Source organism: Ambystoma mexicanum, chromosome 12 (genome assembly GCF_040938575.1).
Source record: "Ambystoma mexicanum isolate Mex_15411 chromosome 12, UKY_AmexF1_1, whole genome shotgun sequence".
In the NCBI taxonomy this organism is placed as follows: Eukaryota; Metazoa; Chordata; class Amphibia; order Caudata; family Ambystomatidae; genus Ambystoma; species Ambystoma mexicanum.
In genome coordinates, this window is record NC_090936.1 from 353,222,386 (window position 1) to 353,241,313 (window position 18,928).

The following is an 18,928-nucleotide window of genomic DNA, read 5'->3' on the forward strand; positions in this document are numbered from 1 at the left end:
CCTCTCGCGCAGGACGGCCACAGACCGCTCCCGCACCCGGAGAACACGGTAGGTGATGCTGGGGAAGGGGTAGTGAGGGGGGCGAGCTGCGGACACCCCACCGATGAGATAGGGGACAGCGGGGGTCCAGGTGGGGCAGCAATGGCGATGGCAGCGCCACAGCCCTCCCCCTTGGTGGCACCTACCGTTGCCGCCCGCTGTCAGCAAGGGCCCGCGGCAGCAAAGTGGAAGGCGCTCTGGCTGGAGATGTAGATCAGCGGTCCGGTCCCCAGTGTTCACGCGGCAGCGCCGCAGCCTGCAGCAGGTCTGGGTGGCTCTTCAGCAGGATTCAGCACAGCTTAGCGACGGCGTATTCCAGGGCCGCCGAGGTCTCACTGCCCACCGCGCTTCTAGGAGGCGGGCCCAGCGGGCCTATACGGCCGGGCGCCGTTGTCGCCGTATCTCAGGTGCTGTTGAACAGCTGACAGCGGTTTTTCCCCAGTGTGTGCCCTGCGAACAGGGGACACTCAGGCGTGATTTTTGGGGGTACAGATGGCAGGATTCCGCCGTTGCACGCAGATTGAATTCTGTGAGTCACGGAGCTTGGAAGTTAGGCGGCCATCTTGATGGCTGCTCAACAGCGCCACCGACGAGGTAGATATTTTGTCTAAATTCCAATGCGGATTCAGAAGAGGCTATTCAACTACCCATAATCTTATGGTAATGGATTTATTGAGATCTAGGGCCCGTAGAAGGGGAGAACCACCGTTATATGCACTCTACATGGACTTCAAAGCGGCCTTTGATTCGGTCCCTAGAGAACGGTTATGGTCAAAACTAGCTGCCCTGGGTTGCCCTGCTGGTATACTGTACTATCTCAGATTGCTACATCATAATACCTCAGTTAGGTTGAAATTAGATCAAGAGGGGCATCTGACCGGAAAAGTGCAGCATAATAGGGGGGTGAAACAGGGTTGCGTCACTGCCCCTCTGGTGTACAACCTATACGTACATGATATACCGGTGGCTATAACTGCTGCTAGCAATTGTCCTCCAAAAATTGGGGAGGCTACTTGTCCTGTTCTGGCATATGCAGACGATCTGGTCATCTTCGACCATACCATTAGTGGATTGCGTAGATCTGCTTCTGCACTCTCGGAGTATGCCACTTGTAATGGACTCACCATTAACCTTGACAAAACCAAGGTCTTGAGATTTACTAGTAAAAGAGTCTCTCGTGTCGATTCCATGGTGGGCAAAGTAAAGATCTCATATGCGCCTCAATATCGCTATTTGGGAATTGATTTTGAGCCCAGTGGTGAATATGTGGCATGCAAACAATCCCGTATCATGCGAGCAGCACAAGTAACATCTTTAATTGCCAGTTTTACAAACAAGCAGGGAGGCTTTACGCTATGGGGTACGCGCCAAATTTATGTGCAAGTATTTATCCCTATGATGACCTATAGCTTAGAAGCACTTTTTGATATAGATCTCAGTTGGCTTCAGGTCATCGAAGGGAGATTTTGGTGGCGTGTCCTTGGCTTAGCACCGGGAGTTCCTAAGGCCCTTATACGATTGGAACTGGGAGTGCCCTCGCTTAAAGCCATTGTCATGAAAAAGAGATCAGGGTTTTTTCTGAAGATGTGTAGTGGAATAAACAACTCACTACAACAACAGGAGGAATGGGACAACAGTCTATCAGGAATTACGTAAGAAACAAAATCCCTGCTCACCATCTGTGTAGATGACAAAATATTTAGCTGATATAGGCTGGACTTGGCGAGGAGGGGTGTACTCAAAGCTGGTGCAGAATGCGCTCGACAAGCGTGTTGAGTTGTGGGATTGGTTGGAGAACTTTGCCCACCTCAGCACGCTGAAAAGTTATCAATTTGTACAATATAGGCTATACTCTTTCATGAAACCACAGGCTTATCTTAATCTCTACCCTTCTAAAAGGTTGCAACACTTTATACTTCTACTCAGGATGGACAAGCTCCCAGCCATGATGGTCACAGGAAGCAGAGAGCATATCCCAATGGAACAACGTATTTGTCGGGTATGTAAAGCAAGTAACGTATTAGAGACAGCCAGACATTTGCTGACGCAATGTGGTAGTATGATAGATATAATCCACCATCATTCTGGGAAGCACACCCATGACCTGGCAACAATCAATGATTCATCCTTTTGGCACCACTGCATCAACTCTGAGAGTCTGCGGGTGTTGACTGCCCTTTATAATATCTGGCTAAGGATTGAAGAAATATTGGGCATTATAAATCTGAATAGCAAGTGGAATATAGTGCTTGAAACATTATATAATAGATCCTGCTTGTGCCTTTGTGAAGTGGTAGACTAAGGATTATATATTTAACTCACAGGAGGCAGCACAGACATCTGCCCTGATTCCGTCTGATTTGCCACTAGTACAATATCTTGAGATCCCCAGTGATTTGATAATCGCTTAAATCTGTGTCCATTTGTACAAATAAGGTTGAAGATTAATTTGGGTGTGTCTGCCTTTCCTCTTCTTCTTTTGCCTTTTTCCTCTTCTGTTCTTGTTTTTTATCTTCATTATGAATTGTGTATGTATTTTACAGGACTGATTGTATGTTGTATTATGTTCTATTGTACGTTGTATTATGCGATTTATTTGATTTTAGGTCTTAGCATATGTTTAAGTTTAGATTATGTGTAACGTTTATTAAGTAAACTGTATCACATTAAATAAATAATAATAATAATACAAAGAATCATATGCAGTACCCTTTGGGAACACCACACACAATTAAGTCTACAAGTGCAAGTACAAAATGACCTTTGGTACAAGCCTGTACTACACAGTAAAGTGGTAGCGATGGCTGAGCAGCCATTTTTATCTCAAGAGTAAAGTGGGCAGTATCAGAAGTTACAGAAAGGACAGCAACTTATTATGGTTCAAACAAACACTACTCAAGGTTTCTGAGTAAAAGAATATACATTTATTTACACATCAGTTGTAAAACAGTTCACTAAGTAAAGAAGCAGAAAAATCACACTCTTAACATACTACACAACACCTGATGAATTCTGGACAAGTTAAGCTCAAAATGAAGTGTGAGCAAAATGGCACTCCAGCAATTTAAAAGGGAGGGAAAGACAAGGTTATACAACATTAAGCAGCACCAACAAGAAAGTAGGTAGGGCAATCTAGAAAAGGCTTGCTACAATGAGGATTCAAATCAATAGGCCTGGGCCAATGTTAATGGTTCAGAGTCTTTGCAGAGGATCACACAGTTCAGAGTAGTTTGCGGTTAAGTCTCTGCCAAGAGTTTGAAATGAAGTTGGTCGGAAGAAATGTTACTTACAAGAGTAGAGAAGGACAAGCCCTCGGATTGGCGAAAGATTTCAAACACTTTCACTGCGGTCGGACGGACCGAACAACCGGGTTTGAACAGTACCTTAAATGAAGAAGAAGGCTGCAGCTGAGGCAGAAGTTCCTGGCAGATCCTGCAGGCTCACGGTTCCTGAAGTGACTGCCGGACTGACACGAAGTAGGAACACTGGAGGGTCCTGCACTGCCTAGGGTAGAAACCAAAGCAACAAATAAAAGGTGCGCTGCTTAAAACCCAAACAGGGTCCGAGCCTCCTGGCTCTCCGCTTTACTGCAGCGATGCACAGCAAATTTGACCAGGGGAGGGAGGCCTTGCTTGGTGTTTGGCAAACTGGTTGGTCCCACCAGCTCAAGGGTAGAAGATTCCTTGCAGATCTTCTCTGTCGTCGAAGTTTGGAGATTTGGACCCGCAGCAGAACTTCACCGGGAGGTTCATTTGTGGTAGTGGTCCTCTGCTTTCAGCTTCTCTTCGGTTCTCTCGATCCAGTGGGGACTCTGCCTTCCTAGTCCCAGAGACGTGCTTTTTATGCAGTTTTCCCCCCATTCACACAGCCTGGATGTCAATCACACAGCAGGGAGGCTGTCCTGGCGGGACAGTCACCACAGCCAATCATACAGGGTGTGACATGGGTCTCCAAGGAGACTCTGTGCAGGGAGTCTCAAACCTCCCCCTCAGACATTCAGGCGCCTAAGGAGGGCTTCTGTGCAGAAGCCCGGCCAAACGACGGTGAACAAAGGATCCAAACCTGGTTTGGCACACAGAGTAAAACACGAGAAAGACCTTTATAAAAAGAAATGGCGAATAAACCCAGCCGGAACCAAATAAAAGTAAATGGGGTCCAGCGGATTTAAGTTCGAGGTTACTAACTTGGCCTAAAACAGTACCAAGGCTATTTAAATAAACGGCGGTAGGAAAAATATGGTAGATACCACTGCCACCAGCCAAATCTTAAAGAAAGGGGAACGATATAATGTTCCATGAGAGACAGGCAAAAAGGGAAAACTATTAACTCTTTCCAGTACTCTTTGTAAGATAGTTTGTACTGGGTCTGTGAATTTAAAAAGACTAATAAAGTCAATGGTAACTTTACACGTTCTGGGAGACAGTAGTCAGTCCCAGAATATGGAATTTTAGTGTGGGAAGTCTGAAAAAGACAACCCTGTGTCACTGCACTAAAGGTGCTGTGTAACACAGAGTAAAAAGATGATGCCTATGGAGTAGGTGAAGCTCCACAGTCTATGAACACAAAAATGTTAAACATACACAGAAAAACACATGTAAGAGTGGGAAAAAAGGCTCACACTTTTACCAGGTGAAAAAAATAAATCCTAGAAATCCAGGAAAGCTGTTGAGGGACTCAGTAGGTAAGGGAAATTAGCCATTCTGGAGAATTCTCCCTAACACACATCTGGAGGAATCACAGCAGCTGCTAGAGCGCACTCACAGACTATGTACCCGCAGGGGAATGAACTCGGAAAACCCTGTGGATGTTATCACCAGGGTCCATTTCTATACAACGAAGCAGGAGATTCCGACTGCGGGTCGCACCCGTGACAAACTGTCCTTCCAAGGCTTCCCCATACAGATCTTTCAGGACCTGACAATGGCAACGATACAAAAACGGATGTCCCTTCGCCCCTTGACTCTCTTCTTAGGGGACCAGAAGATCAGATATCACTGGCTGTTCCCCACAGCCGTGCAGTTCTCATATAAAGGGGTTTCCCGGTTGATCTCATGCCTGGAAGATGCGGAGGAAATCCTGAATAAATCTTCACCAGACAAAAGGGGCAGTTACCCCCAGGCCGCTTTCACAGGAACAGAAGACCTTCCACCGAAGGTGGGGCGTCAGGCATGGTCAAAGGTCCAAAGGGGCAGCAATCCGAATAAACTGTCTTCACACACCTGAAATGTGGGGTCCAAACAGCGGTTGAGCCATACCTGCTCGATCTCAGCGCATAGACACCTGCGACATCGGCATCAAGGAAACTTCGAATATTAGCTAACAAGACGGTAAGACAGGCTTCACACGGTCCAAGCCCAACTTCAAGGTTGATGACAAATAAGAACCCTTGGGGTGGTAACTGACAGTTTTTGGCATTTGGAAAGTTTTGGAGTCCATGGTTTGGACTCAATTTAATTTTGCTTTTCTATTACTGGTTTAAAATGTCAGCTGGAGCATGAATGCAGGAACTCACAGGCTCGAGATGGCAGGCACCACACACCTGATCCCCCCCTCCCTTCTCTGGCAAATGAGGAACACCCAGAAAATCCCCACCAAACACTGAATTTTGTTTCACTAAATGTAAAAAATTCCCCCATGAAGCGAAAATCCATTCTGAAGCGCCCGAAAGGATCAGGAGGGTACAGTGACATTCTTACATGAAACTCATCTTCTCCCGGAATACTTCTCCCGCCTACGAAGCAGAGACTTTCCCAGACAAATATTGGCTTCGGGAGGATCTAAAAGAGGGGGGACAGCAATTCTAATAGCAAGGGGCATCCAGTTTGAGGAGTGAGATACTATTAGAGACCCAGAAGACCGGTTCACTGGAGTAAAAGGGATGCTTCTGGGTCAGCTATATTCATTGGTCTCGATTTATGCCCCGAATGAGAGTCAAGAACTATTTTTTGGGGGTCTGGAAGACTCACTTCTCCCCTTTCTGGAGGGCCAAATAATCATTGGGGGGGACTTCAATGGTGTTCCTGATCCGGACAAAGACAGAACAAACACCCCATGCCTCAAGGATTTTAGGATAGCTCTGAGTATTCTCCATCTGTTCAGATCACTGGTTGCGATGGATACCTGGAGAGTTCTACATCCAGAGGAAAGGGACTTCACCTTCTTCTTGCAGGTTCGCCGCTCATACTCTCGGATTGACTTACTCTTGGCCTCACCCCAGCGTCTGTCCTTTACAAATAGAGTGGACATAGCTCTGAAGGTTCTCTCAGGCCATACCCCAGCACGGCTACAAATTAGGTCCTGGGATCCAGCCCCGGGGGCCAGACCACTAAAGCGATTATACGACTCAATCTTGAATGATATGGCCCTATGGGATGAGGTGGCAAAAGCAATTAGAGATTATTTTTGGGAGAACCCCATGGAACTTATGTCCCCAGCTATCACGTGGGATGCCATGAAGGTAGTCATTAGGGACATTTTGATTTCCCATAATGCAGCTTACTATAGACATAGAAAACGAGCTAGGTCCCTCCTAGAACAGGAAATCTCAGAGATCGAAGGTAAATATAAGCAGAGATGGTCCCCTAAAACTCACTCCGCCCTCCGTATATCTCGAAACAAACTGGAGGCCCTATACGCTGAGGAGACGGCATGCTCCCTAATGTCAGTTAAACAGGGTTACTACGTGTAGAGTAATAAGGCCAATTAGCTCCTAGCTAGAAAATTGGCCCCGGCCAAAAAACAGAACTTTATAATAGGCCTCAAAGACCAACACAGGGTGATCCAATATGGGGAGCGGGATAAACTCCACCCAGCACAAGCACACCTGCTAGAGACTATATCTCAGCCCATAAAAAATATATTGCAGAGGCAGTCCTACCTCGCCTGACCCAGGAAGAGATGGAGGCACTGGAAGCCCCTATCCGACAGGAGGAAGTGGAGGCAGTAATTAAATCACTAAAACCCAGGGCCCCAGGCCCGGACAGGTTTTCGCCTACATTTTATAAACTCTTTAGTAATCAGCTGCTCCCCCACCTAACGGCACCATTCAACTCCCTTGGTGAAGTGGGTAGTGTGACCCCCTCTAAGCAAGCTTCAACCACAATTCTGTTATTAAAACCTGGAAAAGATCCCAAGGAACGCGCCTCTTACAGGAAGATCTCACTCCTGAACATTGACACAAATATTTACTCGAAAGTACTAGCAAATCGCTTAGCTCCTCTCCTTCCTACACTAATTGATGCCAATCAAAAAGGCTTTATCCTGGGGAGAAAGACAGGGGACAATATTAGATGGGCATTCAACCTAATTGAATTCACCACTCTGAGCAATGGGAAGAGGGCCCTTTAAGCCCTATACGCAACCAAGGCTTTCGACAGGATAGACTGGTCCTTTCTGCATTTAACTCTGGAAGCTTTTGATTTTGGTCCCCAATTTAGGAAGATGATAACCGCCCCAAACACTCTGCTACAGGTTAACCAGGTACGTTCACCCCTGATTCCCCTAACATGTGGTACACAACAGGGATGCCCCTTTTCCCCCATTTTGTTTGCCCTTATTATGGAACCAATGGCGCAGCATATACGGAGGAACACCTCAATTCAGGGAGTGAGGGCCCATAACACCTACCATAAGGTATCTCTATACGCCGATGACATGCTTCTCATCATCACTGACATTCAGTCTTCTCTCCAAGCGGCCTTACAAAATATCAAGGGCTTTGGCAACGTGGCAGGATTTGAAATAAATTAAGGCAAATTAGTGGCGCTGGGGGTGGGGCCGTCAAAGCAAGATATTAGTTCCCTCCAAGCATTATGCCCGATTCACTGGGATCCCAAATATATTGAATACCTGGGGGTTCAATTTACAGCCTCTTCAACAGAGATTTATGTGACCAATTTACCCCTCTCATTAAATCGCTTGAAAAGGACCTAGATAAATGGGAAGGCCAAGAGATTTCTTTAATGGGCCGAATTACTGCAGTGAAGATGAACTTGCTCCGTCGCCTAATTTAGTGTTGTTCATCCCTCCCTGTAGAAATCCCGAAAACAACATTGGATCAGCTCCAGCATAAAGTCCTTAGATTTATATGGCATGGTAAGGAACCTTGAATTCCCAAGAAGGTAATGATGGGTGGATCCCGAATAGGTGGGCTGGGGGTCCCGGACCTACGGAAATGTGCAGTAGCAGCCCAGCTCACACACTTATTGACATGGACAGCCGAAGCTCAGAACAAATATGGATGGAGATTGAGCAAGCTCGAAGCTCTCTCCACCTCCGCTTCTTGCCGTTTGTCCCACACACGATACAAAAACAATGGCTGCATCTGCTCTTGTCAACAAAGGCCACCCTAAAGTCTTGGGATGAGGTGCTAAAAGGGAAGAGGACCCTCAGGGGCATGGGCCCACTCTCCCCAGTCTTAGGGAACCCTGCCTTTACACCGGGCATACCCTTGGGGGCTTTTGGGAACTGGAAAAGGGGGGTTTACTCACAACAGCACAACTATTTGAGGAGGGCCAACCATGCTCAGTTGAAGATTGCAAGAGGGAATTCAACCTGTCAGAATCAGAGAGGTTCTCCAACTCTCAATTACGCCTATGGATTTCACACCCCGAAATAAGACAAAAGGCCACCCCAACCTTGAGCCCCCTCGAATTGACGACCTGGGAGTTAAGGTAAGGGCGGAATCTCGAGACTTTACAAACTTCTGAGGGATGACTTGTTAACCTCACGCAAACCAGACTATATGTCCCAATGGGAAACAGACCTGGGCCACCAAGTGGAGGAAACAGAACAGCTGGATATCTGGGCCAGGGCTCACACATCGTCAAGGTGTGTGACGAACAATGAATGTGCCTTAAAACATTTGTGCCAATGGTACCACCCCCGAACCCAGATACATCACTTCCAAGCCTCAATTTCCCCAGCCTGTTGGCAAAACTGCAGGGCTCAAGGCTTGTATTTCCACATATGGTGGGATTGTCCCCAGATCCTGTTATTCTGGGAGGCTTTTGTGGACGCCATAGAAGCTATTATGGGTAGCAAACTCCCGGTCTGTCCCAAGACCCTGCTGCTGGGGGCCCCACGTGAGGAAATGTACCTGAAAACTGGGGCATGCGCTAAATTGCTGACAAACTTGCTTCTGGCGGCACGCATCACCATTGCCCGACGCTGGAAATCACTGGAAGGCCCGGACTTGATTCCATGGTGGATTAAGGTCTGGGATGTGCTGGTGGTGGAAAAAGTGACATCGGCGAGGGACGGAAAACTCCACCAATTCCAATTGATCTGGTTGCCACTACTGGAATATGATCTTAAATACCCAGCTCTGGCCTATAAACCCCGCCTGGCACGACTATACTTATGCCCAGGAGTGAACGGGTAACAGCCGCAGTGCGGAGGAGGAGGACTACCTGGTAAAACAGGTAAGGGGTAAAAGCAGTGGTCTCTGGTGAGTTTCATGGGCTAAGAACGAACTGAGGGGTGGGTGTTGACTCTGGCATATGACTCATGTGTAATGATTGCCCTCTCCTGTTATAAGGCTGTTTTGATATGCTCCAACCATTTAAAAATGTCAACAAACATATGTTTAAAAAATAAAAGACAGAAAATTGTGTAACAAAATGGTTGTGTGCTTATTTTATTTTAAAGAGAGAACTGTGGTTGACTCTTGCTGACCACACCATTAAGGAGGAGTCCAGATTGTTTTGCAGTTATTCAAATTGTAGAAAGAGTACCCTAGTGGTAAATACTAGACTACTGCAATAGCCTCTTTCTAAATCTGCCTGCCTCTACTCTGCGCCCTCTGCAACTCATCCAAAACAGGACTGCGAGACTTGTCCTTGGCCTCGAGCCCAGGGATCGTATCTCTCCAGGACTGAAATCTCTGCACTGGCTCCCAGTGGCAGCGATGATTAAGTTCAAAACCCTCTGCATTGTCACAAGGCCTTCTGGGGCCTGGGCCTCAATACCTTCAACTCTCTCTTCCTAAATATCTTTCTTTTCGAGCATCCGCCTCCAGCTCCCTCAGGGTCAGTCGTTTCTCCAAGCAGCGAGTTGGTGGTAGATCTCTTTTCTCTGCTGGGGCCTCCCTCTGGAACAGCCTCCCTGCCTCTCTGAAACTTGAGGAGAACCATCTCCGGTTCCGGAAGAACCTCAAGACCTTCCTCTTTGCTTCTGCTTTCTCTCCTCCTCTCCCCTGCTGGTCTCCTGGCTGAATCTGAAACTGCACTGGTTACCTGGCTACCCTCTGATCTCTGGCCCAGGTGCCCTCCCCGCCAGTTGCACAGCTGCACTGCCCCCCTGGCGACCCTTGCACTCGGGGACTGTTTCTGCATTCCTACAGCCCCTACTAGCACTTGACACCTGATCTCTGCACTTTCCCTTGCACTTACCACCAGCTGGCAGCATTTTTATTTATTATTTATTTTCTTTCTTTATTTTACTGTTATCCTATATACTGCACTGCCCCCTCTCCTTCCTCCCCGCACTTTTCCCCTTCCCCTGAACTTGCGTGATCTCAATGTCACCTGGCCTAGTAGGATCGCTGTCTCTTCCCTCTGTTTCCCCTCCCTTGCCTCGTCACGCCTTGAAACACTTGTCTATAGGCGTGTTATAAATGCCATATCATATCATATAATTTCATATCAATAGTGGAGCATCAAGTTCAGACTTGAGCATTATATAGCTAGCATGCTGGATATGGCATCTGAGGAGCTATCCTTATTGATGGTTAACAAGAAAAGCTGGAAGTTTAAGACAACTATTAGAGTTGACGATCCTTATACAGAAACTGAACTCATTATGTGCAGTGGAACCTGTGGTACATGTAATACACTATTGAAAATGAATCCCGTATTATTGGCCGAGGCATTATATGGTTTGTTTTCATTAGTCTTTTGAGTCGTATCCCTAAAGCATGGAAAGATAGCAACATTATTCCAATATATAAGAAAGGTTCGAGAAATTATCTGTGTAATTACCGATTATTAGCAATGTTAGACATTTCATCAACATTGTTTGCGAAAGTGCTGCTCGAAGAGCTAACCATTAAGGGCGATACTAATGACATCATCCCATATAACCAGACAGGATTTCCAAAAGGCTCCAGCACCCTTTATTGCTTACTAGCTTTGACTGCACTAGTTGAATATTCATGGGCTAAGAGCCAATTAACTAGGAATGCAGCATTCATAGACTTTAGTGCTGCATTCAACACTATACTTAGAGATCTACTCTGGCAGAAATTAGCAGCTCAGAATATCCCAAACTGCCTATTATCCAGGATTACACAATTGCACGCAGAGACTCGGCTCAGAGTCAGACTGGATGGCATGGGACGGGTCACTAAATGGATTGTCACGGTTAAAGGTATTAAACAAGGTGAGGGCAAGTATGCACCCTTGTTTAACTTGTACTTAGCGGACTTGCAATAGGCATTGGACCTTCCTGAAAACAACTCCATAAAGTTTGGTGATAATTCCATATCCTGGGTTGGCTGTGCCGATGATTTGTTACTACTTGACTATAATCCCAGAAGTTTACAAGCCAAACTTTATGCGCTCAGGGAGTAGTCTATACTCAACAGGCTAAAAATAAAAAATGATAAAAATCATGGCATCTATGCCTACCAGGAAAAGGAAAAAGGGATTCTGTTGGGTTATAAATAAGAGTAAAGTTGAACAAGTTAGCATGTACAGATATTTAGGGGTCATAGTGGATGATCAGTTGAAATGGTCTGTGATCACCCAGTAAGCAAGGGCTCCTCTCCATTACTGTCAGCAAATTTAAGGACACACTATGCAGACTATTCTCACCATTTATCGGGGCAGAATCCTGCCTTGTATGTTATATGGGGCCGAAATATGGGGTTGGAAATATACTACTTGAAGGAAAAACACTGAAAAGGCTCTTAGAGGCTCCCCTGGTCACTGTCAATCGACTATGTATGCCTGAATGTAATAGAGACTATACTAGTAAAAAACGTTTGCGGCTATAATCGGAAGATTTAAGGGTGGGAAGACGGTGTCATCATTCGTCAGTTAAAACAAACCAATATTAAAATGGCCGATCAAAAGACACTTTTGCATGGAACAAGTTTGGCAAACTGCCGAGCACTGGGATCCAATATTGGGTCCCTTGAACACACTGCTACCTGTTTTGGCCTATAAACGTTTGGTGAAGAAGACATTAATGGCATATGATAAGGAGTGTTCCACAGTTTTTCTAGCTACTAAGGTGAACAGTCTCATGTTCCTGGGGTACTTGGTGGAGTGGAGAGGTACTCCGCAATACATCTGTGCCCACCCACATAGCTATACAGTGAGATGTTATGTTTATTTTGTAATTTCGATGATGACCGTGCTGTATTTTATATCTTGTATATCCCATTTTTATGATGTTGTTTGGGCTTAATTATTAACAAAGTCCATGTGTGACTATATGTATCCTGAAAAATAATAATAAAAATGTATAAAGTGAAAAACGTATTGTTTATGTATTTTTACCTGCCAAGGATGGCGAATCAGGCTGCACCACTGAGTTTTCCACACCAGAGGCAGTGTCCCCAAATTCTCGCTTGTAGATGGAAAGCATGTATGTTATTCTATAATCCAGTCTCACACTTAGGATGAACTGCAAAACATAGAGGATAAAAAAAGAGGTTTCCTTCATTTTTTGTACATGTATAAATGTGTTCAGGATTATTGCTAAACTTGTTAACAACAACTGGAAATTAACTTCTGAAAATAACAAATATTCTACTCAATGGTTAATTGCTCGCTGCAGAGTACTGCTGCTAAACTGAAAAGTCATAGGTTCTTATACCAGCTCGGCTGACTCAATCTTTCAAGCTTCCAAATAAAATCCATATCACTGAATTACTAAAAGTAGCAATTGCTAGTCACAAAATAAACTGAACCGAAAAAAGTAGTTGCAAAATGCTAGTAGTTGCCAAATGTTTCCAATGAGATGTATAACCCTTTTGCGCTCTTTAAAGTGCCCAAGGTGAAACCAACTGTCCCAGAATCCTAACCAATTTAGTATTCACTTTTCAAAATCTCCAGTCTATGGTTTATTATGCTGTACATAGACACAATCAAGCAGTCTTAGCAGGCATATTTTAAAAGCATATTCAATTCAAGCTCTTCACCTGTAAGATTTTGAGTGGTTATGAGGAAATGTGCTTCAGAATCCAATGAGGTTGAGCGCATAGAGAACATTTATCTGTGTAACTGCCTGGTTGGAAATGCTCTGGGCATGATTCACGAAGTGTACTGCGCCATGCAAAGTGAGATTCTACCCAAATCGCATGAGTTGCTCATATCGCAAAGAACCTTTTATTTATTGAGCATTTGTTAGGCGCTTAAACAACTGAAAAGGGTTTCAAAGCGCCACAAGGCTAAATGGGAAGGGAACAGGGGAAAAATAACAATAGCAAAAAAGCAGTAAAGTACAGTCATGGCCCTACTAGGCCTTGTGGCATTCAGCGATGCAAGTTAATTGAATAGAAGAGCAGGAGATAGGGAGGGGGGCGGGGCAGGGAAATTGGCAGGTGCTGGTGGAGGGCCCGGGAGGGAAGTGGTAAGGGAAGCCAAGGGGAGAGCCTCGGCTAAGTGCTAGTGCAGGCGACTCCCAAGGGTGGGATGTAGCCTATCAGGCTCGCAAGGGCAGGGGAGTTGAGGGTCAGGGGGGTTGGTATTGACTGGGAAGAGGGTCCAGAATCCGGTGTGCTTCATGAGGATCAGCCACCAGTCACAGTGGCACTGGGGTGATTAGCAGGGAAGGGAAAGAGGAAAAGAGGCGGAGAAGACAAGAGTTTTGAGCAATTTCCAGAACTTAAGGAGATCTGGCTCAACTCTGAGGAGCATGGAAGCTGTTCCAAAAGGAGGCACCAGCCACAGAGAGAGATCACTGATTCATAAAGGCTACTTAGCAGCGACAACGTTCTGTTAGCCCTGGACTACCACACAGCACCCATCCACGTCACAGACACAAGAGCACAATGTAATGGGCCAACACAGGGAGGAGAATGGGCGGAATATTCATGAAGGCTCATTATATTGCGATAAAGGGGAGTGCAATGGGAGTTTCCTAACAGGAAATAGGCAAAAGAACAGTCACACCCACCAAAGTGCAAACAAACCCTAATTCACAAACCCAACTCACAATCGTGCAAACTGGAACGCGCTCTAAATGTTGCGCCTATCCAGAGCAGGGGCCAGTTACAAATGCAGCTCGCAAACACTGCCAAAGTTTACCAAAATGGCAGATCCAATACTGGTAGCGTTTGCTCTAGCAAACCATGCTAGAAGGAAACGGAGGAGGGTGAGGGCCATGGCCTTCCATATCAGGACGCACATCTTCAGGATGCCTAATGAATAGGTGTGCAGTAGGGACAGATTCCTAACACACGTCATATAGGGCATAGTGAGGGAGTGCGGACCACAATTAACATCCAACACCACGCACTCACGTGCCATGCCCCTTCGTTAAAGTGCTAGATGCCCTACATTTCTTTGCCACTTGCACATTCCAGCATATCACAGGGCACAACACACACACAATCCCGATACTTACATTAGGTTCTGAACTGCATCATGGCTCACCTGTGCACAAACACACACACACAGAGCAATGCCCGATACAATACATGCAAAGCAGAGGGTAGTGCTTGTCACACACATCCCACAAACCATATTATTGCAATGTTCCTTCCACAGAAATGAAACCCATGCAATATTGCATGTATTTTACTTTGAGACTGCATACGCATTGCCACCTTTTCTACTCAAACCCATTCAGAATCCCCCAACGCCTGCCGAAAACCGGAACAATGCTGCACACATTAGAAACAGAGGTAGAGTGGAATTAACATTTGGTGTGCTGAGACCACGCTTCCGTTAACATGATCATTTGGGTAGCATGTTTTTGTACACAGCACCAGTGTTGTGAAAATCGTACTTGCCTGTTAGTGTTTCGCACAGTATCACTGCACAACATGGCCTACTAGTGGAAGTGTAGGACGACTTGCATCTCATGCCACTTACTGCACCCATACCTGTGAGGGGTCAGTAATGCGAGGTGGACAAATGTTTGAAGATCTCTCAAGATATGCCATTTTATTACAAACAAAATATGTCAAAATGCCTCATTGTCCCTACTCTGCTGAGGAATTGCCAACTTAACCTAAAGCTAAGGGAATACATTTTAACACAGGATAACTGGCCCTCACACTAATCAACAAACACTTGCCTTGAAACACTTGTGAATAGGCCCATTATAAATGCCATATCATATCATATCATATCATAATCAGTTTGGGAACAAATTGTAATAAATGTTTCAAGATTTGGTGGGAAGTATTATTCCTTAAAGGGAATGCCTTAAGATACCTGATTGCATAATCGAAAATAACCAAGATGTATGTATTTCCCAATTTCGATGTTTCTTATGGTACTTCTATGTCCATCCCAATTTGGGGAAAAAGTAACATCAATAATAGGTAAAGGTTGTAAAGGAGCAGGAGGAGGCATTTTTGTACTGGTTTTCTGGCAAAGCTCACAGATATTTATGAACTTTTTGATGTCAGCATAAAAGCTGGGCTATTAAAATCTATTCACAATCGATGATTCCAAGATGGCCGCCACCCTCTGAGGTCGCACAACCTCTGCGCTCCGCTCGGGCAGGATAACCTAAAGGAGTCATTTAGTGTTTGTCCCCTAAGAAGACGAAGGGAGCAGCAGTGAACATAGTAAAGGTGCGGCGGAGCTGATACCGGCAACCACCCGACATCTGAAAGCAGTGGGTGCATCGAGGGAGCGAAGAGTGGCCCGGGAGACCCCGGAACAATACCCCGCGCAGAACCAATGAACTGGGGACGCACCGCCAGATATCGCGGTGAGCGGCAACAGGGAAAAGATCCATCCCGAAGGATCTAAAACAGGAGCCGGACACCGGGTGGAGGACGGCAGAGTGCCTGATGAGGTGCGGATTACAAGCAACAGGGCCGCGCAGGTAGGAAGCGGCTCCCTGGTAGAAGAGCCTACTGCTTCCGTACCCGTAACGGGGGTGCTCCACGAGATCGGCTCCCCCGCCCCTCTCACAGAACGAACATCGCAATTAGGACAGGCCACTCCCACCCCACCCGTATCGGTGGTCACCTGAGGGACCGGAGGAACACCTGATCACCTGCGACCCCCTTCTCAATGCCCACAGCCCCAGCAGAAAAGGATTCACTGCAACAAGCCCCGGAACGGCTCTCCCGACATAACGCCTATGCCTAACAAAGATACAGGCAAAATAAAGGCAAGTTATGTCCCCTGTTCTTGAGACCCATGCTGCATCCAGCAGAACACACGCAGGCCGTAGGGGGAACCACACACCCCTCACCAGCCACATATACCGCAGAGGAGCACAACTGCTGCTGCGCCCATGCAGAAACCAGAGGTGGGTTGAAACAAATGGGCTGAAACCAACGGCACAGGGAAAAGAGGGGCAGCCTTGGGACAACCCATCCCCCCCAAAGACTAGTGGAACCACTACTAGCAGAAAAAAAAGGGAAAACACAAGGTGGCCTCCTTAACGCACTACCTATTCAGTGAACACAGCATAAGGAGAGCGCACCCGGCCCCAGACTGAACTACACTGGGCACACAGAGAGTTTCACGCCGTAGACACACGCAAAGGAGCCCCCCAAACAGCATCGGGCTCCCATGACCCAGGCCTGCACCCCACTAAACTACAGGACGCAAGAGCCACAAGCAACACCCCTTAAATGCCAACCAGGACCATCCACCAACCGAAAGGGCTGAAGTGGAGATACAGATGCCAGGGAACAAACTCAAGAACACCCCGCTGAGACCCAAGCCGCAACCAAAGTACGTACAGGCCAATTGGACCACTGCTGGAGACAGCTCCACTCGGAAGCACACCTGAGCAAAGAACCCAGGGGGCAAGAAGAAAGCAAGGAAAGCAGCAAGAATGCCTGAAAAGCATGGAATGCAGGATGATGGACTCCCTTCAAACACAATTGAGCACTATAAGAGAAGATCTAAGGTCCTCCTAGCAAGAGGTGAGGAAAGACTTTACGGAATTTGGAGACAGAGTAGACACCAAAGAGGCGGGTCTCTCGGATGTCACAGAAGAGTCGAAACAAAACAGTGTTCTCCTAGAACAGATTGCCAGAGCGACCCACAACTTAGAACTCCAGGCAGAGGACCTAGAAAACAGGTCTAGAAGATCGAACATTAGGGTCAAGGGTTTGGGAGAAACGGTTGCGGATAAGGACCTGAGAGACACAATGCAACACTGCTTCAGCAGCCTTCTCACAGGCACACAACCGGAAGAAATACTCATCAACAGGGTGTACAGAGTAGCACCAAAGAAAGGAGACCCCGGAGCATAACCAAGAGACGTCCTACTAGCAATGACCTCTTACGTAATGAAAGAGGAGATCCTACACACAGCCAGGAAACAGCAGGTAGTCACCATCAACGGAACACAAGTCCAACTGTTCCAGGACCTAGCTCTCTCTACTCTCCACAAGAGGAGACTGATGCAGCCGGTAACGAGAGCGCTGATAGCCCAAAAAATAACCTACAGATGGGTGCACCCCTTTGGGCTGACATTTATGTGGGAAGGCAAACTACAGCGAATCTCCACATGCGAGGAGGGCATGGACCTGTTACAGATAGAAGAGGAGGAACAGACCTGCCCGGACAGAGGAGAGGCCCTCCACCAGAAAGGGGAAGGATAAAAACAATGGGAATGGTCGGCCGTTCCCAAAAGAAGGCGAGGCAGAGAAAACACCATGAAGGGACCCAGACCGAAATGAGGACTGGATACGAACTGCCAAGTAAGGTTATAACTGTTTGGGGTAAAAGATAGAGCGTGTAGGAAAGACCGAGAAACGTATATAACCATCCTGAGCGGGGTGAGGTGAGACTGACATATTGGAATCAAACCCCAGGACACACACATGTCCTGGCATGAAAGAACATGGGATGCACTTGAGATCCAACGCACGGAAGGAACCCGGGGGAGGTACTAAGATGCCTCGGTCCACCGAAGGGGAGTTAGGGAAAGGGCTGGGGAAAGGGCAATCGGGTTTGGGGGCTAGGGTTCAGTTAAATGGGAAAACTTCACGGTATGATCTGTGCGGTAAGGGGAAATATAACAGGCACTTTGAAAGAACTCATAGCAAAGGCTCAGGAGAACGGGGGCACGAGAAGGAGAGATGGGCGACCTGAATGTGGTGACCCTGAACGTACAGCATTTAAACTCCCCAGTGAAGAGACTCTCTATCCTCACGAGACTAATAGGACTCCAAGCGTTAATAGTCTTCTTACAGGAAACTCATTTACTCCCGGTAGACGAAAAAAGGATGGCCCACAAAGCCTTTCCGAAACAATATTATGCCTCCCGGTGGAAGAAAATCAAAGGAGTAGCCATCCTACTAGGGGCCAATGTGCCATTCAAGAAACGGACAATACATAGAGATGTGGGGGGCAGATACCTACTCCTCAAGGGCACACTAGAAGAACAATTATATACCCTCTTTGCGATATACGCCCCAAATAAGAGGCAAGAGCTATTCCTGGGCGAGGTCCTGGGTAAACTGGGAGAATGGTGCAAGGGCCAAATAGTGATCGGGGCAGACTTTAACTGCGTGATGGACCCGGTCCTTGACAAGACTCTCCCACCCACTACGGCAGACGGGAGGAATAGACAGGCACTGGGTACATTATTCAGGGAACTAGGGGTCATAGAAACCTGGAGATTTTTCCACGAGCAGGATAGGGAATTCACCCACTACTCAGCAGCTCACAGGGGATACTCGAGAATTGACATGATTTTAGTCTCGGCCACACTGATTGCTCAAATAGACAAAGTA

The 18,928-nt window shown here is 46.7% G+C and overlaps 1 protein-coding gene across 9 annotated transcripts in view; it reads right to left on the reverse strand.

Annotated features, from left to right (window-relative positions):
• ITPR2 (inositol 1,4,5-trisphosphate receptor type 2) overlaps nt 1–18,928 on the reverse strand; it is a 4,412,221-nt gene that overhangs the window by 2,137,146 nt on the left and 2,256,147 nt on the right. For all 9 annotated transcript variants that reach the window (XM_069628470.1, XM_069628469.1, XM_069628465.1 and 6 more), the window contains one exon: nt 12,543–12,669. In XM_069628470.1, the coding sequence (XP_069484571.1) occupies nt 12,543–12,669 (127 nt within the window). The remainder of the gene's footprint in view (nt 1–12,542; nt 12,670–18,928) is intronic.